General features: G+C 44.2%; 1 protein-coding gene across 1 annotated transcript in view; it reads left to right on the forward strand.

Annotated features, from left to right (window-relative positions):
* Nucleotides 1-24,967, forward strand: part of PAG1 (phosphoprotein membrane anchor with glycosphingolipid microdomains 1) — a 49,588-nt gene extending 24,621 nt beyond the window's left edge. Inside the window, exons 2-7 of the mRNA XM_008572808.1 lie at nt 9,339-9,543; nt 11,209-11,260; nt 14,409-14,505; nt 16,099-16,703; nt 20,778-20,837; nt 24,263-24,967. Of these exons, the coding sequence (XP_008571030.1) occupies nt 9,419-9,543; nt 11,209-11,260; nt 14,409-14,505; nt 16,099-16,703; nt 20,778-20,837; nt 24,263-24,637 (1,314 nt within the window). The 5' untranslated portion in view covers nt 9,339-9,418 and the 3' untranslated portion in view covers nt 24,638-24,967. The remainder of the gene's footprint in view (nt 1-9,338; nt 9,544-11,208; nt 11,261-14,408; nt 14,506-16,098; nt 16,704-20,777; nt 20,838-24,262) is intronic.
* The last annotated feature ends 2,073 nt before the right edge of the window (nt 24,968-27,040 follow it).

Genomic DNA, 27,040 nt, shown 5'->3' on the forward strand with positions numbered 1-27,040 from the left:
TTTTTTTTTTTTTTTTTTTTTTTGTTCTGATCTCACATTTGTGGTCAAAATATTTCTCTGTGTTAGGAACTTAATTCTAAACCTTTTTCACCTCTTACAAAGTGTAATTACAGCAGACCAGTGTGATTTCATATTCAAGGTGTGCTTGATGAAATTGTGCTTGGCACATAGGACATAGGTAGCAATTATATGTTTAATGAATAAGACTGTCAAAGAGTAAGAAATATATTAAAGTTATTAGTCAACAAACCAGTGAAACCAACCTGTATTAGTCTGTTTCTGTTGCTGATAACAAATTACACAGAACTGGATAATTTTTAAGAAAACGAAATTTATTGCTTACAGTTTCAGATGCTGGGAATTCCAAAGTCCAGGGAACACTTATGGTGAGAGCCTTCTTTAGTGGTGGCTTTACAGCAATGTGGGGTCTCAATGACAGACACTGGTGGAGCAGAGAGAGCAAGAGCAAGCTCCTCACCACTCTCCTCTTTGAAGTCCTCAGAACCACGCCCATGACCACCGTCCATGTTTAATCAGTTCACTAGGCGTGGTCCTCAGAATCTAATCACCTCTTCAAGGCCGCACCTCTCAATTACCATAATAGGATTCCACACCCTCAACAGATGGGGCGTGATTTAAGCTTCAATGAGGAAGTGGGGACTTAAGCTTCAGTGAGGTTGAGGGCGGCATCCAGTCTACAGCACAACCCAAGGAGCTGTTTTTAATAATAGAGACAGAGTAGGTCTCTGGAATGTCTTATCACATTTGAAATCTCTTCAGCCTTATCAAGTCCTAAGATTAGAAATTAGATGGATGCATTTGAAATGTGCAGTCTCCATAAGACTTTTCAACATGTGAACAATATGCCTTTTAAAAGCCTCAGAAGCTTGCCGCGGGTGGTACGTACTTTCTACGTTACCTGAACATGCACCATCTGCATGTTTTGGTTCTGTCCTTGCATTTTGTTGAAAGGCTGTTATAAATCTGATTTGTACATATGTACATATACCAACTACACATTCATGAAAAAATGAAGAGACTCTTAAGTCAGCCTCACAGGCGTCATTACAACTATGGCAGTGACGGGCATTGCCACAGTGCAGTTGATGCTTTGGAAGGCTGTCGGCACCGATTCTTGGCACTGGCATGGACTGAGAAGGCTGTCCGTGATTTCTCCTCCTGATGACTGTTTTCCTGGTGTGGCTTCTTCAGGTTTTCCCATGAGTTATTAAGATTGTGTTTTCAGGGAGTTGAAACTATTGCTCACGTTGAGAATTTAGGGTTCTGGCTGGAGCAGCATTTGCATTTGTGTGGAAAGACCTGAATTTTTGTTTTGGACTTTAGGAATCTCCAGCTACTTTTCTAAAATGATACAAGCTGAGAGCTGGAAAGAAACCTTAGAAATTACTCATTTTTCAGAAGAGAAAACTGCAGCACAGGGAGGTTTGAACTTGTTTCAGGCCACACAGCAATTTAGTGGAAAAGGACGGAGTAGAACCTGGGTCTGTGCTTCACATACCAGTGATGTGTCCACTCGCTGACATTTTCTTAGACTCTGCACTGGTAAACAGCTGCCCTTATATTTAAATTCCTCTATGGGAATCAAAACGCCTCCTGGGATACAGGAGCTCTGACCTTATCCTCAACATAAACATTGAGTAAGACGAAAGTCACCACTCAGCACCAGGGAGTTGGCTGCATAGCCCTTCAACCCGAGTTAGAAGAAAATGAACACCTAGGCCGGCCCGGTGGCGCACTGCTATCCCAGAGCGTGACTGTACATAGTCCTGGTCGCAGGAAACCGCCTGCGTGTAAACACCATGTCCATTGCAGTGTAGCTGCTGGGACCAGGTCAGCAGAGCCCTCCAGGTCCCCTGGAAGGAAGATCTGTGATTAACGCGTGGCTGGGAGGGAGCAATGAGCAAACCAGAGGAGTGAGCGCTCTTGCCTCTGGCGCCAGAGACAGTCGTGGTAGCGTGAGGTCTTGAAGAGAGCCGGGAAGATGGGCTCCTGCCCTCACCTGTCTGCTGCTGTCCCACAGGCCACACGCCTGGTAGGACGAACATGGTGGGCATGAGAACACGTGCTGGGCAGCGATTGGAGTAGGAGGTGCTGGGGACACTGAGTCAGGAACTGCAGCTGTGTGACCCTGGACAAGGGCTTCACTTGTACTCACCATAAAGAGATTCAGCAACATGCCAAAGGGTCATGAGGATTAAATAAAATCACATATAGGAGAGGGGCTGGCACATAGTGTGTACTCATTTAGGGTTTTCAGTGTTTTTGATTTCAAGCCTATGAGCCATAACTGATACCCAGCAGGACCCTGGAGGGCACCTGGGTAAAGCCAGGTGCTGGATCACGTGCAGGGAGGTGCACTGTGGAGAGCCACCTCCCCGCAGCCAGAAGATCGGGCCACGCACGCCGGTTCTCCTTGTGTCTCCGTGGAACTGCAGCATCATTTGAGGAGACTGAGAAGCGTTTCTTCAAATTCTCACCATATTTGAAGGCCCGGTCAATAGGCACCTCCTTTTGTTTGCCTTTCCTCCTCTGAACTAAATATTTATTAAGTGCCTACTGTGTGCCACACACTAGGGCTACCATGTGAATGAGCTAGGTCCATTCAAAGTTCCTCCCTCTTGGGGCTTAGGCCAGCAGAGGGGACATGTGAATGGCTTCATAATTCAATGTTGAGTAACGCTAGGAAGGAAAAGGCTTGAAAAAGAGGGGCCTCAACTAAACTCGGGGGGTGGGAGGGTTGCAGCATCAGGAAACCTGCTGCACAGAAGTGACATTCAAACTGAGACCACAGGACGGTTAGGCTCTCGTCAGGTGGAAATGGTGGGAAGGAGGACCAAAAATACATGAGACATGTAAGGCCAGCTCCCATGTGAGGGAAGGAAAGAACTAGGTGTGCCAGGTTCTTAGGAGATGGAGAAGCTTTGGAATTGTCATGGCTGAGAGGGGGTCAGAGGAACCCTAAGCCTGGGGACACAGTGGGATTGGATTGCCAGTGTTGAGGGGCCTGCTAAGCTTGGTGATGATTCCTGTACAGCCACGCTCGTATTACCAGTGTTGGGACACTTCCCAAGAGCTACTCAGCTGCTTCAGTGGCAGTAGAGAGAAGCCAGGCGGCTGAGTCCGTCCCAGGGCTAAGGTTTTGCCTTAAGACCCACTTGGCTTATTTCTGAGTTATCTGCTCCATGCGCTCATCTCTCTCCTCCTGTCCCTACCACATAAATTATGAATTAAACGTGCATTTTGAGAGTCCACTTGTGAACGCACTCACCACCATTCTTCCTTCAGAAACATGTATTCAATGAAAATTTCCTGACTGGCTCCTCTTTTCCAGGTCATGCTGGGAATATGGGGGGAATGAGGTAGATACACCCCAGTCCTCAAGGAACTTTTAAATTAGATCAGGTGAGCACACGCGCAAGGCAGGAAGAAATAGAACGTGAAGCCCAAACCACACATTTCTGAAACATCCCATAAGATTTCTTGTGCAAAATGAGGCCCCTTTGCCTGCGCTCCTAATCCGGTCTGTGTAGAACAAACCATATTAACCTAAGTGAAAGCATGTCTCAGGAATGCATGTACGTGCTTCTAGAAAGATCGATCTCTCTGTCTCTGTCTGTCTCTCTGTCTCTCTCTCTCTCTCTCTCTCTCACACACACACACACACACACCCATTTAGCATTAAAAATGACCCTTGAGAATTAGCTTCCAAGTCAGGATATGAGGAAAAGCAACCTTAGAAGTCATTCCTTACCCATCAGAGTCACTCACCTTCGGCTTGTCTGAAGGCAAGAACAAAATGGCTGGGCTTTTATACACAGGAAACTGTTACTTCTGTGATGTAAGTTTAATGTACTCTTGAAGACAAGAGGCAGCCACACATCCCTCCTCCCAAAAGGGTCAGCTTTCCCATTTGCTGTGTGGATCAATAGGTTGGTGTAGATGAAAAGTAATCAGGTCACCTGACAGCCGCCCTGAGGATTTATAACCCGCTCTCAGAACAAATGCGTGGCTCCTTCTGCCACAGCTGCAAGCCTTTGTAGATGAAAAGTAATCAGGTCACCTGACAGCCGCCCTGAGGATTTATAACCCGCTCTCAGGACAAATGCGTGGCTCCTTCTGCCGCAGCTGCAAGCCTTGATGGCAGTGGCAGTTTGGTCTGGTGATGTGAAGGCTGCACAGCTTTCTTTCTCTGGTGTTCACAGGTGGTGCGCTTCTCCAGAGCTGCAGCAGAAAGAAAGGTCAAGATATCGCTCTATAGTGACATTGTGACATGATTCAGGAAGAAACAAGATTTTCTGTAAACAAGAAAATCTTACATTAGAGTCCTTCACACCGTCTGCTCTTTGGGTGTGCTCTTCCCCTGACTCAGTGAAGGAGTGTAATAGAGGGAACTTGGTGACAATCCTATGTAGGCAAAACCCCTTTGTAGTTTAGGAGGGTGGAACAGTAAACATGTGTTAAGTGACTCCCCGTGTTTACAGCAGACCTGCTGGACTCGTTCATACAAAGCTCAGTGCAACAGACTTGTCTATGTCAGAGTCCTTTAATCTGAAGGGAAATCTACTTGGATTTAAATACTGCAGCTTAAAATTCTTTCAGGAGATATGAGAATTCTGGTAAGAGGTTTGTTGAGCCTCAGCCCGTGCATCTACAGTGTACTCACAGGACAGGAACCCACCAGAGGATTTGGCTCCTCAGCCATTGTTAAATTTGTTTGGTTAATTTGCAGCCCATAAAGTGTCATTTTACCACATGGGTCCCACACCTGGCAGTGGCCAGGGAGAGGAATTTCCACTGGGCTTGGGTCCTGGGCCACCTTATTTCGTTCATCATGGGGTGTCATGAGTGGAGGTGGTTTCTATCATGCTTGATTATGAGTCGTCTACAGCAGCTGTCAAATGGTGATGACTGTCATTACTGACCTAAACCTGCTTCAAAGGAACTATAAAGTGTCTGCTTCTACAGCTAATCTCACTGGCCATCCCAACCCTACCAAATTATTATTTAGAGAATTTGCTATGATCAGAGCACCTACTGGTTAAGGGTGTTTGGCTGAAGAAATAAATAACTGCCATTTGGTCTATACCTTTCATTGATTTCGTCTGGGTTTTGTTTTCTTTCCTGTTGGAATTGATTTTGGTGGCTCACAGTCCAGGCTAATGAAGACAATTAAAATGCCAAGCGTAAGGCGCAAGCAGCAGGAATGATTGAGCATCACCTCTGAGGAGCCTGCTGATTAGAGCTGAGAATGGAATGATGCTGCCCCCTTGTGGTTGAAAGTGGCAACTGCTGTTAAAGTAAAAGCCAGTGGTTTTTCTAATATTGAACTATTTTTTCATTAAAATCATGAATGGATATAAAAGAATAATAAGAGATTATGAAGATTTTGGTCCAAAATAATTAACCATATCAGCTTCTGAAATGATCTCCAACGGAAGCCCTTATGACCCTCAAGCACTGACTTCTTAGGGACAAATGACAAGTTCCCACGGTAGTCTGAAACCATGTAGAAATCGGGTGGAGGGAGTACCCCTGCCTCTTTTACAGCAACATCATGTTTGTATTAAAATTTCAGTTTCCAGCCATAATTTTACATCATTGAAGCCAATAATGAAGCCTATTCTAAAACAAAAAGCAACAAATCTGCAATTACATTAATATTACCATCTTCTGCAACTCATCTCCGTGGGGCATTCAGGTGCCATAATATATGTTAGTTGAGGTACAATAAAAATAAATGGTCCTCCTTTGCCCTCTGTTGAATAATTCAAGGAATATTTACACATAATTTTTTTTGACTAAAGGATATTTTTTAAACTTTAAAGAAATAATATTCTATAGTTAATCCAAGTTTATTGAGTCAGACAAGAACAGGATCAAGAAAAATAGACTTAAATGACTCCATGAAAAAAACCATGAGAAATACCCCCAAAATTGTTCAGATATTTCTGGGGGTGAATTATGGATAGTCAGAAAATATCTTACTTAACATAGGAATTAGCAGAAAATAAGATGGTCATCCTGGACCAGTTAACAATGTCACAGGTCAGCGCAGCCTCAGATTGCTTTTCTGCCAGCAGCCTGGTGGGCAAAGGGGGCACAGCATCTTTCCTTCCTCCTCCAGGAGACTTTTTACTTCCCAGACACTATGCCTCCTTTGCCCTTATTCTCTCCCTCTATCACTAAGATTGAGAAAATCCTTCTGGCCATGAGGAAGGACACTGATCCCTTCTACTACACAAAATTAACTTAATGAGGACCCCTAAGCACTGCATTTAAGCGCAGTAAAACCAGTGCATGAGGGTCCAGCCTTGGGGCAGAGCCCTGCACCATCCACACGAGGCCTCCACTCTCATCCCCCCACCCACTACAGTAGAGCACAAAAGTCATACGTGTGCATCTACACACGTGGGGGGAGGATTTAGTCCATGTACACACATGGGGGAGGGGCAGTCCATCTACGTACAGGGGGAGGGGCATGCATCCACACATTGGGGAGGGTCAGTTTGCACACATGGGGGATAATCCTTCTACACATGTAGGTGGGGGTGAGGAAGGAGGCAATCCTGACTCGATTGTAGATGAGGTGCAGAAATTTAAGGAAATAGCCCAAGAAGTAAAGGGCAGAAGAATTATGGAAAACAAAGTGTCCAGGGGAAAAAAAGAGAGTGTGTGACCAGGAGAGCAGAGTAGCAGGGAGTCAGATCTCTAAAATGGGAGTAATCCCTCGCAGGAAATCCACTGTGAGGATCAAGGGTCGTGTGTGTGTGTGTGTGTGTGTGTGTGTGTGTGTGCAGATGCCCCCTTATGCACACACCCCCAGTCCCCTAGAGAGGACTTAGTAAGCGGTAGCTGCTTCTGCCCCTCTGGTTCCCAGCAGTGCCGGCGCCACCACTGAGGTGGGTGTTGCTACTGGTCCCCTGTAGAGTGGCACTTGGGGGCCTCTCAGATGGCGACTGTGCAAACACTGGGAGCACTTGTCCTTAAGGATTAGTGTGTCTGGCTCAGACATGTGTACCAGGTGATGATCATTCTTTCTGCTGTGAGTTTTTTGTCCACAGTGAGAACTTTCCGAAAAAGTATATTCCTTTCAGTAGCTTTTCAGGAAATTCTAATTGAAGGGGAGTGAGCCAGGAGTTTTGACTGTTTCTCTGAGTTCCATCCTTTATTCAGTAGCTTGTAATAATCCCCTTTCGTCGTCTTCCTCCCTGCACCGTCCTGACAGTCTGGGCACCCCTCATATTTCATTACGGTCTGCTGGCCTCCCCTGCTGAGAGAGAAGAGAGAAAAGAAGAGAAACATGTAAAGAGATGGAGAGAGGTGCCGGAAACCCCGTGCTAGGCTTGCTGGATGGGTCTCTGGCTATTGAAGAATTCACACAGCAAACGATTTTTTAAGAACCTGGCAGTGTGTAAATAGGCATTGATTAGTCTGTTGTGTGCATGAATGAGTGGATGAATGAACAAATGCCTACACAAGAGATAGATGTTTTTTGTCTGTGCTTCCTAAAATATCCTATGCTTTGGACCTGTGTATAAAAGTTTATTTAGTGTATTTTCATAGGTTACCATGATTTAAGTGTTTGCTTGAATGTATTTTAGAAACCTATTGTGGCACCAATTCATAGTCTTGGTTTAAAGCGAATTATTCTTTGCATGAACAAATCATAAAAGAAGTGGTTATTTCACTCATTCGCAGCTGTCCAAAGGCAAACGTGCAAACATAATTTGACTGTTTATTACTGTATGCCTGTAGCGTTTACAGGAATAGAACACAACCAAACGTAGGGAGAAAGAAGTTCTATATTACACAGGAGGTTCTGCATTTATATCCTTACAGAGCCTTAGAAGGAGGTGTCCATGTTGACTCAAAAACAGAAAAATAACCTACTTCATCTCCCAGGATTTTCTCTGCATACATTGTAGATAAGAGTTTCTTTTTCTTCAGCTTTTTATTATTCTTTAACCTCAAATATTCAAATAAATGTGATAATGTTTCACCTGGAGATAATTTGGTCCAGTTGAACTGCCTTTGCCGAAATGGCTTTTATGTTCCCCCTTTCAGGGTGCACAATGTTTGCCACTAAGCCCCCCGAGCGCTGTCTTGGGGTTAACACTTAGGGATGGCTAGATACAGTTGCACCTCTGTCACTGAAGCAAATGAAAATGTAAACATAAATCTTTTTCAAGAAAAATATTGTACTGAGTTTTGATTCATTATCAGAAGACAAAAATATTTATTTGCTTTCCTTATGACACTTGAGATTAAAGTCTGTTTCTTTAACTTAGAATCTTCTAGAATTGAGCAAAGCAAATGTTCTTTAAACAAGGCCTCTCTGGTGACAGATCATTGTTCGTTTGATATGCTGCTCTATTTTCAAAATATCTATAACACTTAGAATAGTCAGCAAAAGTAATCTGGCCATTTCCATGTAGAGGCATGGTGCGCTGGAACAGGGAGCGGTAGCCCCCAGCACATGGGAGCATCCTCAAGGGGCTGAGAGCGGGGGCTTTGGAGCCAGAGACAGCTGGACGCACCTCGCCCTGCCACTTAGCTCCTGTGACTCTTGGGGAAGTTACCACTCTGCTGTGATTCAGCTTCCTTCTCTGTGAAAGGGAGACTACCTCTGCCTCCTACACAGGGTGTGTGGTGGCTATCAAATGAGGACAGTATTTAACGGAGTCCCTGGCACATACATACCAGGTACTAAAATGTACTGGGCACAGCATTCATCCTTAATTTGTAATTGTTTATAAATAGGTCTTATTTACTGCTGGAGATGTATTCTTAGCACGTACTTACATCCGTTCACTTGAAAATGCATTTATTGAGTGCCCACAGCAGTGACCAGCCCTGAAAATCAAGTCACATACTCAGAATAGATAACTGTGTATGCAGGTGAATAGAAAGACATTCTGATTCATTAGCTGTATTGGCCTTAAAACTTCTCAGAGAAAAGCAGGTCTGGGGAGCTGGGGAGATAAGAGATGGCTGGAGGGTTGGGGGGAGGATGATGAATTGCGTTTTTGCAAAAGCTATATAATAATCATTTTATTACTCTTCTGGTTTTAAAAAATGAATCCCAATGAACATGTATTTATTTGCTGTGGAGTACTTGGAATCTTTATTTGAAGACATGGAGAATCCATCTCCCAAACATATCAAGATAATAAGATATCTATTGCTTCAAATCCTGTGCTAGTTGCCTGTAGGTTCCTGCTTTACATTTTTAGATGAGGAAAACAGGGACCTAGACCACACTCTCCTGACTTTGCTCCTGCCTGAAACCTAATTACATGATTCGGATCTTTCTGCAGGACGACGCAGCCCTCTGCCCCCCATGTCACCACCTAAGGACTGACCGACTCCATCGGCTGTGCCAGCTTCTGCTTCCGCCATGGGGCCCGCAGGGAGCGTGCTGAGCGGGGGACAGATGCAGATCGTCCTGTGGGGCAGTCTGGCAGCTGTAGCCATGTTCTTCCTCATCACTTTCCTGATCTTTCTGTGCTCTACTTGTGACAGGTGAGAGCCAACACGTATCTACTGGAAACTTAAAATAACATGTTCCCTGTACCCAGAGGAGTCTGTATATAAAAAGCCTGCTATGAATGGAATCCCACTGCATAGACAGAAACTCACACATTAACTCACTTCTCTCTGTTGCAAAGGGCCCTAGGACATTCTTAATTAATTGAACGAAATCCACACTGGATTTTCTGGGAGCAGCTGGAAGAGCCTTTATATTTTAAACTTCCCAGAATGAAATTCTTGCTGTTCTTTTGAGCACACCCTTGTCAAAGTTTGTATTATCTCTTTCTATGTATGGACTCTGAAATCTAAGTGCAGTATGCATCTTCTTGCTGCCACTTTGAAGTAACAGAGAATTTTTGCTATTGTATGGCTATGGAGGGGTCATTTATTATTAAAGGTGTGTAATGTAGAACTGAAGTTTCTTAAGAAACAGACTTATTTTCCTAGAAGAGACACATGCTATCTGTGAAATATTTTTGCTATTGTATGGCTATGGAGGGGTCATTTATTATTAAAGGTGTGTAATGTAGAACTGCAGTTTCTTAAGAAACAGACTTATTTTCCTAGAAGAGACACATGCTATCTGTGAAATGATCAGTCCTTTCTTTTAGAATTATATTGTCTTGTATAAAATGTCAATACCTCAAAAAAGAGATCTTTGCTCAGAGAGAAGTTCTTTCTAACCAGGAGTGTCTTCTCAAGACACTCGGGATCTGGTACGATGCGTCAGCCTCCCGCTGGAAGGTATGCTGCTGGGGTCAGTGCAGAGCAGCTGAAGGTCAGCTGGCCCTGTCCCAAACTCTCTTCTCATCCTCAGAAGAAACTCAACCACTGTCACCTAAAAGTCTGTTATGGATTCTTACCTTAAAATATCTCAGGATTCTCTGAACGCAGGCAGCCTCCTAGTCCCTGCCTCGTTTGAATTAAGGCCTCCATGGCTGGGACAGGGTCTGACTGTCCAGGAAGATGAAAAAACAGGTGACAGAGCGTTGGCTCCCCAGGCCTGGGCGGACCCTTCTCGGCAATTATTTACTCTCCCACTAGGGGGCCCTCTTGCCTTATGCACCGATGGGAAGTGTGTTCTCTACAACTGATGGCTTTCTTCAGACTGTCCTGAGTAAAAACAGATTCTATTTTTACTAGATGGACTTTTCCACAGACTGGAAGTACATATGACTCATCCTGAGAGCATGTACTCTTCCTGATGTGCCAAAACATGTATTTTCTTTCTTTTCTCCATCCCACGGCAGTGTGTGACTTTGCAAAGACTCTAAGTGAGGAGATGAGGTAACTGTCTGGATGTTCTAAGGAAAAAATGGTGTAACTCATTCCAGTATTCTAGGAATCAACAGTCTCTACTCAGGACCCTGCCTCGATCCTCTCGTTGTGAACTTGTACTTTCTATTCCTGGAAGAAGGGATGCACAAGAGAGGTGAAGGGTCCCTTGCTGCGACTTGACCTCCCAACACACCTCACACCTGCAGACCAGTGATCAGTAACTTGTCTGGGTTTTTTTCTCTTGGCAAAATGAATGTGACTTTTAAAAAAGAAAGAAATTTAAATGTTTATAAGAATTAGGATGGGAAAAAATAGTGTATGCTTGATCCCTAAGGGGGCACATTTAACATTAGAACAATGTTTTATTTTCTTTTTCAGAGAAAAGAAGCCGAGACAGCACAGTGGGGACCATGAGAACCTGATGAATGTGGTGAGCCCATGTGCATATGTGTGTGTGTGCATGTGTGTGTGTGCATGTGTGTGTGTGCATGTGTGTGTGCATGTGTATGTGTGTGCATGTGTGTGTGCGTGTGTGTGTGTGCATGTGTGTGTGTGTGTGCATGTGTGTGTGTGTGCATGTGTGTGTGTGTGCATGTGTGTGTGTGTGCATGTGTGTGTCTGTTCACCCGTAAAAGACCAGCCACTTACCTGAGCGTGTTCCCACATGCTGTGACCGGAATGAGACTGAGGGAAGGAGCTGAGCCAGAGTTACCCGTGAGTGCCTGGGCCGCACCCTCTGTCTGTAGATTTATGTTCACCGTGGCCAGAGGCTGGTGCAGTGAGCCAGGCTTGTTGAGAGACCTTCTGGAATGGATGCAGCGGTGCTACTGCCAGGAAGACCCTTAGATGGCCCCCATCCACCACACAGAGGTTTCTTTTTTGCCTCTGCCCAGCTCTAGCAGTGTATTGTTGGCTAGAGCTGTCATAATAAAGGAACACAGACTGGGTAGCTTAAATAACAAATTTATTGTCTCTCAATTCTCGAGGCCAGAAGTCTAAAATCAAGGTGTTGGCAGGGTTGGCTTTTCTTCTGTGGGAGAATCTGAATTTGGGGGGACACAGTCCAACCCAAGAGCTGGTCATTAAGCTAACCAGAGCCTGGGACCCACAACACCCTAGGCACAGCCTGGCCCCAGCCCCCAGCATCTTATGGGGTCCTGATGAGTCCTGAGGGTCTCGGGATTCACCATGGGAAGGAGCAGCCTGAGAGTGTCCTGGTCCTGCCCGAGCCCCGGGCAGCGCTGAAACAGAAGATGCTTCCCCTTCAGGACCTCATTTCTCAAGGTCAAGCAAAAACGGTTGGGGGGAAAACGTGCAGAAAAGGAAGTATGGATGAGTCAAATAGATCATGAGGTCTGGTGAGAACACTCAGCCAGCAGACACATAGTCAGAGTTCACACGGCAGGTGTCTCAGTTTAGGTGGCCGGATCTGCAAATTTGCACAAGTCTGTGAGCCTGAGCAGGCGGGAAAGTGTCAGGACTCCCCAGTCCTTCTGGGGCCCCAGGATTTTCCTTCACTTCTCTCTGCTTGCTCACACCCTCCTCACCCTCCTGCACTCTCCTGGGCCCTCACACATCTGCCTTTACCCATTCCAGTCTCTAGTTGGCCACATGGTCCTGTCGTCCCCTTCTCATCTGCTCCTGGCACTACTGTTCAGCCCCAGCCAATTGCTGCTGTGGTGCATCAGGAGGAAAGGTGGCACAGTGGGGGAGACCCCAGGCCCGCATCTTGCTTCACCCCACCGCTCCCTCAGTGCCTATCAGCACCTCCATCCCTCACATCCTTCTAGAGCAGTGGTTCTCAAGCACGGCCCAACCACCAGCTACAGTCGCAGCACCTGGGAGCTCATTGGAAGTGTGACTTCGCTGGGTGCGACCCAGTGAAGGGTAGCAAGTCCTCCAGGTGGCTCTTGATGTCTGCTCAAGTGGCAGGGCCACTGTTCTAGACCTTGGGTTCCTGTTGTTCTGCCTAAGGTCAGCAGCAACCCTGGATGAGGTGTGGAGAGAGTGGCAGGTGGATAAAAGGAAGACTGGCTCTCCATGTGTCCTGCCTCACATTGCCATAGCCTTAATTACTACCCCTGTAGCCTCATTTATATAAACGTGTATTTCCACAAGAGAGAGAAAAAGTGCACACACACAAGAATGCACGCTCACACAGATGGCAATAACCATGCACACACCTAGAGCACATGCTTACATGGGTAATGGACACCACACACACACACACACACACACACACACACACACACACACACATACACATACTTGCCTGCTCAGCCCTAAGAGCTTCTCAGCTCCTAAAACTTGTACAGTTTGCAGATTCCTCATCACATAGAAACTAAGATTAGAAATAGTGTTTAGACCCTAGATTATGGTAGCTTCAGCTGTGGTGGATTATGCCGGTATGGGCCCAGCTGGAGGCTTCCTCCCCCACACCCATTCCTGCCCAGTTACATACCATTTCTGGGACATTAGCACCCACATCTCAAGTCTCCGGTAACCCAACACAGTGACCCTCATAGGGCTCATCAGATGCCGGAACTGAAACAGCTGACTCCCAATAAACTTTTGGATCACGACAGAGCCTGGCTGTTTATTATTATTTGGGTCCCAATCAGGAGTCAGAGAACTTGTGAGGCCAACTAGGCAAGGATCCTGTGCTGTTTACATCAGAATTTTCCATGTGGAACCCTGGAGCAGGCCATGAAGAGGATGGGGAGCAGATCCTACTCACTGTGATGCAGGCTGTGACCTGGGACCAGCTGGGTGTTTAAAGAAATGTAGGAACTACCAACTTGTTTTCTGACCACTCTTAGCGAGCGCTCAGCCTGGCATACTGTGCCAGGAAATAGCTACACATTCTAGTCTGGCAGAAAATAAATCATCAATGCTATTCTTCCCTCCAAATGTCCTAAGTTTGTGAGAATTAGAAAGGTTTACGAAGCTATGTTTAGCATATGATTGTTTTTGTGAACCTTGGAGCCAGAGACTTGGTTGTTTCTGAAATAGTCTCAGAAATCAATGGCATTATCTGTCTTTGAGCAGAGTTAAGTCTGTTCCTTTCAGATGACAAAAGCTGATGCTTCCCCATGTTTGCATGGCATGGCACACCTCTAAGAATAACAATTTACAGCACCTCTGTTACAGGGGTGAGTCTGCTCCCTGCTGGAGTCAATATGACCAGCACTGGGACTCCTGATCCTCTCCCTGTTTTGAGTGAAGGGGGCTGATCTCAAGACCAACCTGCAGCCCATTTGTAGATCACCAGGTGGGAAGCTCTGCAGATGGCCTTGGAAGATTGCCAGTGTCCCTAAGGTTCTGGTATAGCACTGTCTAACAGAACCTACCCCAGTGATGGAAGTGTCCTGTGTCTGTACTGTCTGATTTGGTACCCACTGGCCACTTGTGGGCTATTGAGCAGCAGAAATGTGACTAGGCAATTGAGGAACTCAATTACTTATTTTATTTTATTTTATTTAAACCTAAATAGTGGATTTGTTTCTTCTTGTTGCCATGGATATTTTCCTCTGCTTGAGTTTAGATTCTTAGCAATGTGATGTGTTCGTGTTTTGCAGCCTTCAGACAAGGAGATGTTCAGCCACTCGGTTACGAGCCTGGCAACAGACGCTCTTGTCAGCAGTGAACAGAACGGGGCACTCACCAATGGTGACAGTAAGTTCTGCGAAACTACCAGCTTTCCCCACGGCCCTCATCACCCACGGAAGTACTAGATTTTTTAAAAATGTAACTCAAAAACTAGGAAATGAGTTCTTGCTCATTTTTAGTACTGCTGCCAGTTTTGGCAAAAAAAAAAAAATTCATTTGGATGAATATGATCTCATATCTATGAATTGCCTTCTGTGTTTCAGTCATTGCTCTAAGATTAGTATATGTACTAACTTATATACTCTACTCTGTAATAGTACTGTTACTAACAAAAGTAATATTATTACTACCCCAGAAGTTGGGTATTATTACTATGCACAATTTAAAGGTGAGAAGATGGTGGCATATCATTGCTGTAACAAATTATCACAAACTTAGTGCCTTAAAACAGCACAGATTTACTGACTTACAATTCTGGAGGTCAGAAGTCTGAAATGCATCTCACTGGGCTGAAATTAAGGTGTCAGCTGGGCTGTGTTTCTTCCCAGCAACTCTCGGGGAGATCCATCTCCTGCCTTCCTCAGCTGCTAGAGGCGCCTGCATTCCTTGATCTGTGGGCTCTTCCTCTTTGCCTCTCTCCAACGCTCCTGCCCCTCTCTTTCACATATCAGGACCTTTGCAATTACGTCGGGCCCACCTGGATAATCCAGGATACTCTCCCCATCTCAAAGTCAGCTCACTAATTAGCAGCCTAATCCCATCTGTAATTTTAATTTACCCCTTGCCATGTGACATAACATATTCACAGGTTGTGGCACATGGACGTCTTTTGGGGGCCATTCTGCCTACCACAGAAAAGTTAATAATTTCATCTAGTCCAGGAGATTTTCCCACATTCCCCTTAGGGATGCTATCTCTAATCCCCTCAAAGTGAGACACTAATTTAGTAACTTGTTCCCTACGGTGTAAGAACCCTGAGGGCAGGGCTCTCTGTTTTGTTGAATGACGTGTCTCCAGCTCTTTGAGCCATCCCTGGCCCGTAGTAGGCACTCAAAAACATTTTACAAAGGGATGACTGGCTGACTTTACACAATAATGTGGCAGTGCAAGAATTTCACATCTAGATCTTCTAATTTGAGGTGGGAGTGTGGGGCGGGGGGTGAGATGGAAGAAGGACCTTTAAGGAGGCATTGGGTAATGCTGGCTTATGGGTACACTTTCACCCAGTTGTCTCCTAATGTCTGCCAAAGGAAAGTGACCCGTGAAAGGGGATGCCTGTGAATAATTCCCTCCAAACAGGCAGAGGCCAGTAGGGCCAGGGAGAGTGGCCACCACATATGCTCCCGTGTTTGGTGTGGCCCCATCAAATATCACTTCCATCCTCTGCTCACGTTCTGCCTACGAGAATCTCATCAAGAGTAACAATAAGTAAGGAAAGTCACTGTGAACCAAAGTATAGCCGGGATAATGTATGGAATGTTGTTCTGGGAAAGACACAATGGGTGGCTTTAGTTTAAACTGTGACTGCAATGAGAATATGAACTGACAGTCAGGGAGAAGCAAACATCTCAGTCTAACCTAACTTTGCATTATCCACTTCTCTGTAATAATTGTTTAAGGAATTGACTTTCTCCACTTCTAATGCTTCTGCTTCTTTAGTTCTTTCAGAAGACAGTACTATGACCTGCATGCAACATTATGAGGAAGTCCAGACCTCAGCTTCGGATCTGCTGGACTCCCAGGACAGCACAGGGAAGCCAAAATGTCACCAGAGTCGGGAGCTGCCCAGAATTCCTCCTGAGAGTGCAGTGGACGCGATGCTCAATGGGAGAAGCGTGGACGGGGACCAGGCACTGGGGGTGGAAGGGCCGTATGAGGTGCTCAAGGATAGTTCCTCCCAAGAAAACATGGTGGAGGACTGCTTGTATGAAACGGTGAAAGAAATGAAGGAGGTGGCCACAGCTGCACACCCGGGTGAAGACCACAGCAGCAAGTCGGGGTCTACATCTGCCTTGAAAGAGCTTCCGGGGCCCCAAACTGAGGGCAAAGCAGAATTTGCTGAATATGCCTCCGTGGACAGAAACAAAAAGTGTCGCCAAAGTGTTAATGCAGAGAGTATTATTGGAAATGCATGTGATCCGGAAGAGGAGGCCCCACCACCTGTCCCCGTCAAACTTCTGGATGAGAACGAAAACCTCCAGGAGGCGGGAGAGAGAGAGGCAGGAGAAGAGCCAGCCGCAGGGGGGACCGGAGAAAGCAGCAAGGTGGGCTCCAGCGTCTTTGTTCCAAGAGCTTTTGTCATGATTAGGAATCTAGCTGGTCCTGGGGTTTGTACTTGCACATTCTGGGAAACACATACAGACATTTTCACGTTTGTTGAATGATGAAAGCTGTTTTGCTGTAAGCTGTGTTTGGCTTTTTCCCCCCTCCTAATAATAAAATACTGAAAACTCATGTTTATCAAACACTTCTCTCTCAGCACCTTACTTGGATATTTTCCACTTTTTACATCATGTCTAATTAGGGCCAAGTATTTTCTTCATTATGAAGACCAAGAATTAAAGAGACTAGACTCTTGCCATACAGTTTACCTCTTCTACTTGTTGCCTCGAGCAGTGTGGCGACCTTTACCCATTTTCTTCATTATGAAGACCAAGAATTAAAGAGACTATACTCTTGCCATACAGTTTACCTCTTCTACTTGTTGCCTCGAGCAGTGTGGCGACCTTTACCCTTGGAGGATCCCAGAAATCAGAGCCTCGCAACACACACAGCAGGGACCGACTCACAGGTGCCGCTGCTTTAATCTGACTGTACATGTGTTCATATAAACCAAGAGATCTTATTTTATGACAACTTCTAAGCAATAACCAATAGTTCTTATGTTTAGATATTCAACAAAGCTCTGCAATGTATTAGCAATCCACTGCCTCCTTGATATCTGAGCCACAATGAACTTCACATCTCCAGTTGTCAAAATCTCCTTGGGATTTAATTAGGCCCAGTCTGCTTCAGGCAACTAATATCTTATTTCTGTTCTCTACAGAGAAAAAAAGCAATGCTGTCTTCTGTTGAGGTTTTGGTAAGACAAGTAGGGGTTAGTCAGTCGATAGTAGCCTTAAAAGACTTCTGGAGCTTGTGGTCAGAAGGCGAACCCCATTTCTGGCTGTATGGGTTAAACCAAGGGAGTCATTCTTCATAGTATTCACTGAATGCATGTCAGCTTTTCATATCATGCCTGAAATCAGCTGTTGAGAGCACCAATAAAATAGTTTATGAACATGTTTATAAATTGCAAAAATGCAGTCTAACTTTTTGCCTTTTATAGAACCAAAGATAATAAAACTGATGTAAAGTTTATGCTGCCTAAACCAGTGAAAGCTTTTTACTTACAAGCATTTGAAAGATAAGAGGGTCAGTTGTTTAACCATTGCCGGTAAGTATAGATTTTCACATTAGAAATTGGAAATAAAAAAAGACAAAAAGGAAAAAAAAAAAAAGAAATTGGAAATATCTATCTAGGAACCAAATTACCTTTCTACATAATAATGAATAATCTATCATCTCCATATAAATAATCCAAATTTTAGGTGATTTGGAGAATTTTCAATGTTTAATATTTATTCATTCGTTCAACAAAGAAGACTTTAATGAGCACCTACTGTGTCACATGATCTTCTCGGTGCTGGGAATACACCATTGAAGAAAACATATAAATGCATAAAAATTCCTGGAGCTTACATTTTAGTGGGAAGGTACAGACATCAAGTTTTAATTTTCTAATAAAGGCATGGAACATAATAAGGGGGATTGGGAAAATGGAGATGGGGAGTACAGTTTTGGATAGAGTAGTCAGAGTCTGCCTAGCGATGTGACGTTTTGAGCAGAGTTAAAGGAGGTGAAGGGACGAGCTGTGTACTTTTTGGAAGAAGAGGAAATGAGACAGGGAATGGCCAGCGTCAAGCCCCTGAGGCTACAGCTTACCTGGCTTGTCGCAGGAAGAGGAGGGGCACTGGGTGGCTGGAGAGGGAGGAGCAAGAATAGTGGCAGGTGGAAAGGTGGTGGGCTCCATCCTGCATGGCTGGGCTTACCGTCTGATTTATGTCATTAGAGAGTCTTAAGCCGCAGAATGGCACAACCCGTCCTGTGTTTTGAAAGGCTCCCTCTGGCTACAGTTTTGAAGTAGACTGTAAAGAGTGGATGCAAGGAGACCAATTGGGTGGCCATTCTAATAAACCAGATAAGAGGTGGTGGTGGCTTGGGTCAGGGCAGAAGGCCACAGCCAAGAGATTTGCTGATGGGTCCTATGCGTAGTGAGAGAAAGAGGAGACAGTGATGAGTCCAAGGTTTCGCCTGAGCCACTGGAAGGATGGAATTGCCATGAACCAAAGCAAAGAGGACTGCAGAGACGATTTTGGCAGGAAAATTGGCACTTGGTGTTGGAAATGTTTCACTTGAGATATGGATGAGACCTCCAACTAGAGGTATCAGGCAGTAGCTGGGTAGATGAATGGGTAAGAGGAAAGGCCAGGCTGGATTTGCACATTTGGGAGTCATCAGCAGAAATGTACTTTTTACAGCCACGAGATTGGACAAGGTCATAGAATGGGTGCGTGGAAACAGGGACCAGAAGTGTGCCGAGAATAAAGATGTGGAAAAGGAACGAGCAGAGGAGACCAAAGTAGGAGAGAAACAGGAAAGGGCGGGGTCCTGGGAGCCACGTGAAGAAAGTGTTCGGGGAGGAAGGAGTGAAAATGCCTCAGATGGGTCAGGAAGGTAGTCACGTTAGTGACATGGCAGTCATTTGTGCCAAGAGCAGTTTCCTTGGAGTGGTGGAGGCAGAAACTTTACTGGAACAGTTTAGAGAAAGAACAGGAAGAAAAAAATTATTTGAGTGACTTTTTAAACAACTCTTGTAAGAAATTTTGCTATTAAAAAAGTGAAACAATAGATGAGCTGGAAGTAAGGCTGGGTTGGTTTCGTGTTTAGTATGAGAGAAATAACAGCGCGTTTGTGTGTGGGTGGGATGATCCCACAGAGCAGGCAACACTGAAGGCACAGGTAAAATGGGAGGGTTGCAGGAGCTACACTCACGTGCAGGTGTGAAGGGATGGGATCCAGTGCTAGGGGGAGGATGGCCTTGAAGAGGAGCATGGAAAGTTCAATTGTGGTGACAGCAAGGAAGGAAAACAGAGGAAAGCAGAGGCTGGGGGAGGAGGAGGAGCTCATAGGAATTTCTTCTGAGTCCTTCAGCTTTCTCAGTGAACTGGGAAGCAAGATCATCAGCTCAGAGTGAGGTGAGGAGATGTTGGAGGTTTGGGGAGAGGGGAGAAGAAGCAAAGTAGACTGTGAGGAGAGCAGGGACTGGCTGGACCAGGGAAGTGTCCCACCATACGAGCAGTGTTAAGGGCTCACTCAAGGGCTGAGCTCACTAGTGACCAGGGAGGTCATTTAAAGTATGATTATGATGGTTGACTATGGAATTGAAGCTTGGTGAAGCCAGGAGGGAAGGACATCAAGAAGGGGAGACGTTGCAAAGATGGCTGGATCCCAGCAGAGTTGAAGGACTGTTGGGATTGGGTTATAGGAGTGAGCTTGAACAGTGAGTGCTGGGCTGAAAGGGGTTGCAAAGAGCTGGGATGGTGGAGAGACTGTGGCTTAGGGTGAGAGAAGGTCCAGGGCGCAGCTGTGAGAGCAGTGGTGGGGTCGCATGGAGCACAGGACAGTGGGGGAAAGGAGGTGAGGAACTGAAGGACGGGATTGGAAGGAAACACGCATGTTGAAATCACTAAGAATTAAGACAGGAGACATATTAGAGCGAGAATCAGCCAACCAAGAGCCAAAATCATTGAGAAATCAGGCGGGGGGCAAGCCACAAAATATGAGTTGATTTCTGCATTAGCTTTGAAAAGTTTCCAGGTGACTTAGGATCTTCCTGATGATGCCTACTAACTGTAGAAATATAAAATTCAGGCATTTGATAAAGAAACAGCATGTTTTTTATTAACAGTCCTTCACTGGTGCTCAATCCTTCGATGACAATTAGGAGTTGAAGGAATAATTTCAATAATTATTTTGGCTTATTTGTACCTACAGATTCAAACACAAAATTAGAAAAAATTTCTCCACGTTTAATACTACTAGGTATCCAAGAACATCATACCATGATAGATAGTATAAGTGTTTATTTCTCAGATGCTTCACATAATTTCTTTGTGGTTCCATAGGAATTATTTTTAAATGTTCTTATAGACAGATACGAGGAAACATATGCAAAAGAAAATGTGGATTTTTGATTTTAAAATACTTTCCTTTGGTTTGTGTTTGTGTTCTGACAGAGATTTAGTTCGTTGTCGTACAAGTCTCGGGAAGAAGACCCGACTCTCACAGCAGAAGAGGTAAGTCGTGTATCTGTTTAAATAACCAGAAAGCTCCTGTAATAAAGAATAGAGCCCCTCCCCTGAATAATCGCGCCGTAGAAAGAGCCGATGTACTCTCTTAAGCCTGCATTGGGATGTCGGCTTTACCGTGGCTGGAGAGAGTGACTGGCAGGTGGAAAGTCAAGAGGGACGGCAGGGTGAACAGGTCAGCTCAGTGAAAGGAACTGAGTCGGAGAAAAGGATCGGGAGAAATGGAAACAGGAAGGGAGAAATCGGAACAAGGAGAGAATAATTCCAGTGTGACAGCTTTAGTCGGCAGGTAGGAAGGCCATCATAGAAGGAAATTAATAGTGGGTGAGAAAATTCAGGAAACTGGAAGAGGTGCATGTAGCATATTTGATCCCACCTGCAAGACAGAAGGAAAAGATGAGGAATTTTGAACACAGAGAGCAGGTAACTTCGGGAAGTACATTTCCAGGCTGGAGCTAGGGTCAGATAGAGCAGCCAACAAGGGTGGATTGTATATTTCCCAGGGCTGAAAATTCACTGTTAGACTTTCAGTGAAGCATTAAAACTAGAGAGGCTGGCATATATATATTATCGTGTCAAGCTAGGCTCAGACAGAAAGCTGAACACCCTAACTAATCTAGCTGCATGTAGCATCTATCTGGAATTCCTAGCATAGCAAACTTCATGCATGTACAAGGCCGATGTACCTATGCAGGTATACCCCTTCCTATATAGGACTCTGAGATGAGTCCTTAAATATGAAGATAGACTCCCACATCGAGAGTTCAAGGAGTAGACGTGCTTTCCTTAGGTGATATTATCCCCTCCTCTCCATGTCCCCTAACCCAGAAAATGGACCTGCCATCTATCCACCTGGTGGTGCAGGCCAAAACCCTGGGGGTCGTCTCGATACCTCCTTTCCCTCACTGTCCTCAGACACAGTCAATTGCCAGGTCCCTTTGATTGCACCTCCAAACCATTTCTTTCATGCACCCCTCTCCCTCCACCTCCACTGTGGCCACCCTGGCGGTCCCCTTGTGCTGGGTCACCTGTAGCTCCTTCGCCTTTCTCCAGTCTGTCTTCTGCCAGAGTGATCCCGTTTCGGACAAGAAAGCAAAATATATAGGAAATCTGGGAACTAATTTTTTTAATCAAGACTATGTAAAATTTTAAATTACTTCTTACATTTGTGGTTTTTGAAAATAGGACCTAATTATACTTGTACTGATGAAATTCTTAACATGAAATAAATTGTGATTCACAAACATTCACTTTAGGAAGAAGACTGAGGAAAAATAAATATAGAAATCATTTATTTTTGTATTTGTGTAATATAATATTTAAAAAGCCCAGACTGAAACTGAGATCTGAGCTTCCAGTACTCTTATCCCAATTTAACAGAATGATGAAGAAAGAATTGATTATAAAAAGAGAAATGGGAAAAAGGAAAAGAGTAATTTATGAAAATATAATAATTTACAGAATGAGTAGTAAAGATGAAAGATTTTAAAGAGAAAAACTGAAAAGCTAAATAGCAAGGGGGATTGAAGAGAAACTTGTATACAAAATAGAAATAATAGTCATAGAAGACAAATATTCAAGAAGAATATTAAAAGAATTAAGAAGCTTTTATAAAAATTGAAATGTACAGACACTCTCTGCACACCAGGTTCATGCCCAGAGTCAATATTAAGCTGCAAGTTAATGAAAGAGCCTGTAATTTTAAAAGACTACAAAGTCCAAGAAGTGAGGGCACTCTTACAAAGAGTGGGGGTAGCATTAATGGCAGGGCCTTGGGGAAGAAAGGAGGAGAGAAACAGTGGTGAGGGTCCAACTACCATTGTTACAATCTAGATCAAGGTAAGTTTGTCCTCCTGATGACACCCTTGAAGGTGAGGAATAAACTGGTAGCTGGTTCCCCTCCTTGCTGTCATCCATGGTTTTTTCTTTTATAGTCAGTCCATATTTTTGGCTTGGACCACCTTTTAGATAATAAATTCCCTATGTTTGCACCTCACTATGAAAAACAGTAGATTTTTTTTATTCTTCATAAATTCAAAGAAATTATCATTCTTCTATTTTGAGAGCAATTTTTCTATTAAGGCCTATAAGGTGAGAATGTGAATTTAATATTCATTAGAGCAGCCAGATCAACATGACAAGAGTTTTCCAAAGACTGTTTCTCTGACTATAAACCCTGGGATTGTCAAGGCCTAGCAAAACTGAGCCACCAGCCAGCAGTGAAAAGTTCTCATTTAAATGACCAGTTAACATGCAGCAGGCCTGTCTTAAGAAGCTTCCGAGGCCAGCTGGAAACTTCACCCACATATGTGAGATATGTGAAAGCAGGAAAATGTCTGTCAGTACTTGGGAAGCCAAGCATCTGTCCGGAAGCATGTTTGTTTATTTCCTGGGTGTTTGAAAGAATCAATCACTATTGAACAGTAAATGCAGGTAATAAAGGGTATTTTTACTTATTTCCAATCATGATTTCTAACAATAAAATATACCTCCCCAAATCTCTGAATCAGTACTTTTAATCTGTCATTACCAAAAAATTAAATCTCTCTTAATATTAGAGGTTATAAGGATATATTAATGAGACTGCACAGGTGTGCTTAGAAAACAGCCTGTTCTTACCATAGGAAAGAGTGTCCCATAAGTTGTCACCAAATTTCATTTCTGAGTTGGCTGGTTGCAGAAAAGAATGAATTTTCCCAATGAAGAAAACTAAACTTAGTCTGTGAATGTCTATTACTCAGTAACATCAACTGAGTCAAAACATCATGGAAAGCAGTACCCTTACAGATACATGTGTACTGCCAACCAGAATCCAGCAACTGCTGTTCAGACCACTTCGATGCAGGAAGCGTGGGACAGTCTCATTCAGCGGTTCTCACACTGCGGTGGGCATTGCAATCAACACGGATGGCTGGGCCCCAGCCCCCGAGTTTCTGAGTCAGTGGTTCTGGGGAGTGCCTGAGAATTGGCCTTTCTGACAAATTCCTAATCCAGCTGCTGCTGGTTCAGAATCCACATTTTGGGAATCATTGGTCTAATATGTTTTCTGCTCTTTTTTATAAAGCAGTAAAGCGCTTTTTCAGGTGAAATATCTTTCTGGAATTAAATAAAACATGATGTTATGGTTAGACTCTCTTCAACCACCTCAGCAGACCTAAGGGAACTGGGTTTAGATGGAAGTCATATGACTGATCTGCAGATAATGTATACAGTTATTCTGTAGTAATGTACTTCTGCATTACTACAGTTAATAAAGACAAATCTTAAAGTCAAGCACACATGTGTGCATACACACACGCTCACACACACCAATGCCCATGGATACTAAGTATGTAGCTTGTGTCACTGGAAAGGGGGTGGAGGAGAAGTCACAGCTTGAAGCTTGTTTATACAATTTACCCATTGCTTCCTAGATCTCAGCCATGTACTCATCAGTGAATAAACCTGGACAGTCAGTGAATAAATCAGGACAGTCGCTTAAAGCACCAGAATCCGCCTACACCTCCATTCAAGGGGACCCTCAGAGGTCGCCCTCTTCCTGTAATGATCTCTATGCCTCTGTGAAAGACTTTGAGAAAACCCCAAACAGCGACAGCATCAACACGCTTCCACCAGCAGGGAGACCCAGCGAGGAGCCCGAGCCTGATTATGAAGCAATACAGACTCTAAACAGAGAGGAAGAAAGGGCCTCCCTGGAGACCAACAGCCTATTTGGCCTTGTCCCAAAAGAGAATGACTACGAGAGCATTGGGGACTTGCAGCAATGCAGAGATATCACCAGGCTCTAGCAACCCAGACGACAACTCTAAGTAGCCTGTGATCAGTGTTTGGAGACACCTCTCCTGTGGACAGTAAGAAATGACACACACCTCTACTGTATATGCTGCTTTAGTAAACTGAAGACAATCGGAGATGCCCGGACTGTTCTTCCAGTTTCTGAAACAGTGAGGTACGTACCTGGCTGCACCTGAGTATGCACCTGCCTGCCGGGGGACAGACACACCCAAGCATATCTCCCTCATCCCAACTGTCAGCGGCTTCATGCCTTGCGTGAGGAAAGCCAAGCCGCCAGGGAGAAGCTCACTCCTCGAGAACTGCTGCTCCACCTGCCTGAAGAACTGCCCTTCAGAAGAGCCAGGTTTTCCTTCCTTTTCTCTGTCTGCTACTAACTTTAAAATGTATGGCTTTTCCCTCACCTTGAAATCTTCTTATTTCTCTGGTTCATTCCAAGGCATCCTCTCACAAGGCTTGGCCTTTGCCTTCCACATAGGAGTTTTAGGATGGTGAGAAATTGTGCTCGCTGGTTTCCATCCAGCTTGCCAGTCCTCTTCAAGGAGCTGCCCTGTCGGCACCTGGGACTCCCAACCCTGCAGGTGAACAGGATGGGGAGGGAGGCCCTTGGGTCTCTTAGGTTTTCATTCCTTCTTATTTGGCACTGTGCATCAGCAATCTCTCCCCAAAGTACTTGAAGTCAGTTTTACATACTTTATTTTATTTTTCTAGTCAAAACGTTTTTTTTTTTTTTCTCTCTGATGTGAAAACAAATCAAAGCCTTTTCAGTATTTTCAATGAATGTCATGGTACTTCTGTCCTTGTTTAAGCCCAGAGCTCATTCCTGAAAAACAGAGAGCCTTAATCTTTATGATGGGACCCAGACCCCATATTTGGACGGCAACCATGGTGTCCATCCTGGAAGGGCTGTGGAACTGAATGTGTCTTTCCAATGATCTCTTCTGCCCACACCAACAGTGTGGAGTTTCATAAGTTAACTGCTACCCTAAGGTAATCTATCTAAGATTAAAATGTAAACATTTATTTTTGTTATATAAATTTATAAGATGTTTTCTGTTTAATGCCTAATTTCTAGCAAGTGCCAGAAAAAAATGTATAGTGACTATTTTGGTTTTGTGTACAATGATTTATACTTATTTTGAAAAAGACACCATAAAGCACATAAGCAAGATAATAACAAGTAGTTATCTTTTTTCCAAACCAAGTATTTAAAACATCAAAGGTTTTTAAAGACTCAAATGGTACTTGGAGCTCCTGATCCAAATCACCTAGACCACTGAAGAAATAAATGGAATAGACATAAATAATTATTTTCAGTGGTATGTGGTGGGTAGTATTGAAATATTTGAAATGGTAAAAATGGAACGAAGAACAAAGTATGACTAGGGGTGATTGTGAATTATGAACCTCATAAAAGTATCATAATTTCATTAAGATTGAATTGTATTTCCTATGAAAACAGTGATGAATTCTGCAGTCCAGTGCTTGCCAAGGCACAGTGCCCAGTGTAATTTTTTTTCCTTCATTTTACAGAAATTAGTGGCTGAAATAACTCAGATTAAGAGCTCAGTCTGGTTTGAATTTAATCATTTCTTTAGATCTTATAAGGCCAATATTGGAAAGCCTGTCCACTTTTCATTTTAAAAAGAGCCTGGTTGAAGTGCTATTATGAAGGGTGGGCTGCAGAAAGGGAGCTTTCCCTCCACTGATAAAGAAAAAAATGAGACAGTTATTCTATATTGCCGTGACATCTGTGACTTTTCAGATTTAATTATCTAGCTGTTTTCCTTCATTATGACAAAGAATGCAATTGGGAGGATAAAGCGTCTTGAATATTGTAGAGACCAGCTCGCTGGCATGCTCCGCCCTTCCTGTACTTATGGCTTGATTTTGTAACTACACTGTACTACATATCTGAAATTGTAAAGTGAGCTGTGTTATGGTAAACTGATTGGTTGTCATTGTTTTTCCATCAGCCTGGTCTCTCCTGTGAAGACATCATGTGCATAAGCACAGGCCCCATTGATTAGAAGATATGGTAGAATACCTTAGATCAGAGGGAAGTTTATCAGGAAGCGAGGTGTTTCCTCTCCAAATTCAGGTCTTTCATAAGCACTGTTTTGCTTGGTGATTTTCACTGCTTTGTATTAATGAGCTTCGCCCATCAATCTCTCAGGTCACAGGGGTTCCTTCAGTACATAATAATAGCTGTGTCACACCGCACACCTCACATCATGCATGCTGTAGCAACATCCTTTTGGGCACCTTACAGCTCAAAAGTTTGACCACATTTCATAATGTCTTACTGCCAGGGAGGTAGATATGATTTCTAAAGTGTAAAACCCTTTCTATAGAGTGAAGCTCTTTATACAAGGGGTCTTCAAAAAGTTCATGGACCT

The sequence above is a fragment of the Galeopterus variegatus genome, unplaced genomic scaffold (assembly GCF_000696425.1).
Source record: "Galeopterus variegatus unplaced genomic scaffold, G_variegatus-3.0.2 Scaffold838, whole genome shotgun sequence".
NCBI classification, from domain to species: Eukaryota; Metazoa; Chordata; class Mammalia; order Dermoptera; family Cynocephalidae; genus Galeopterus; species Galeopterus variegatus.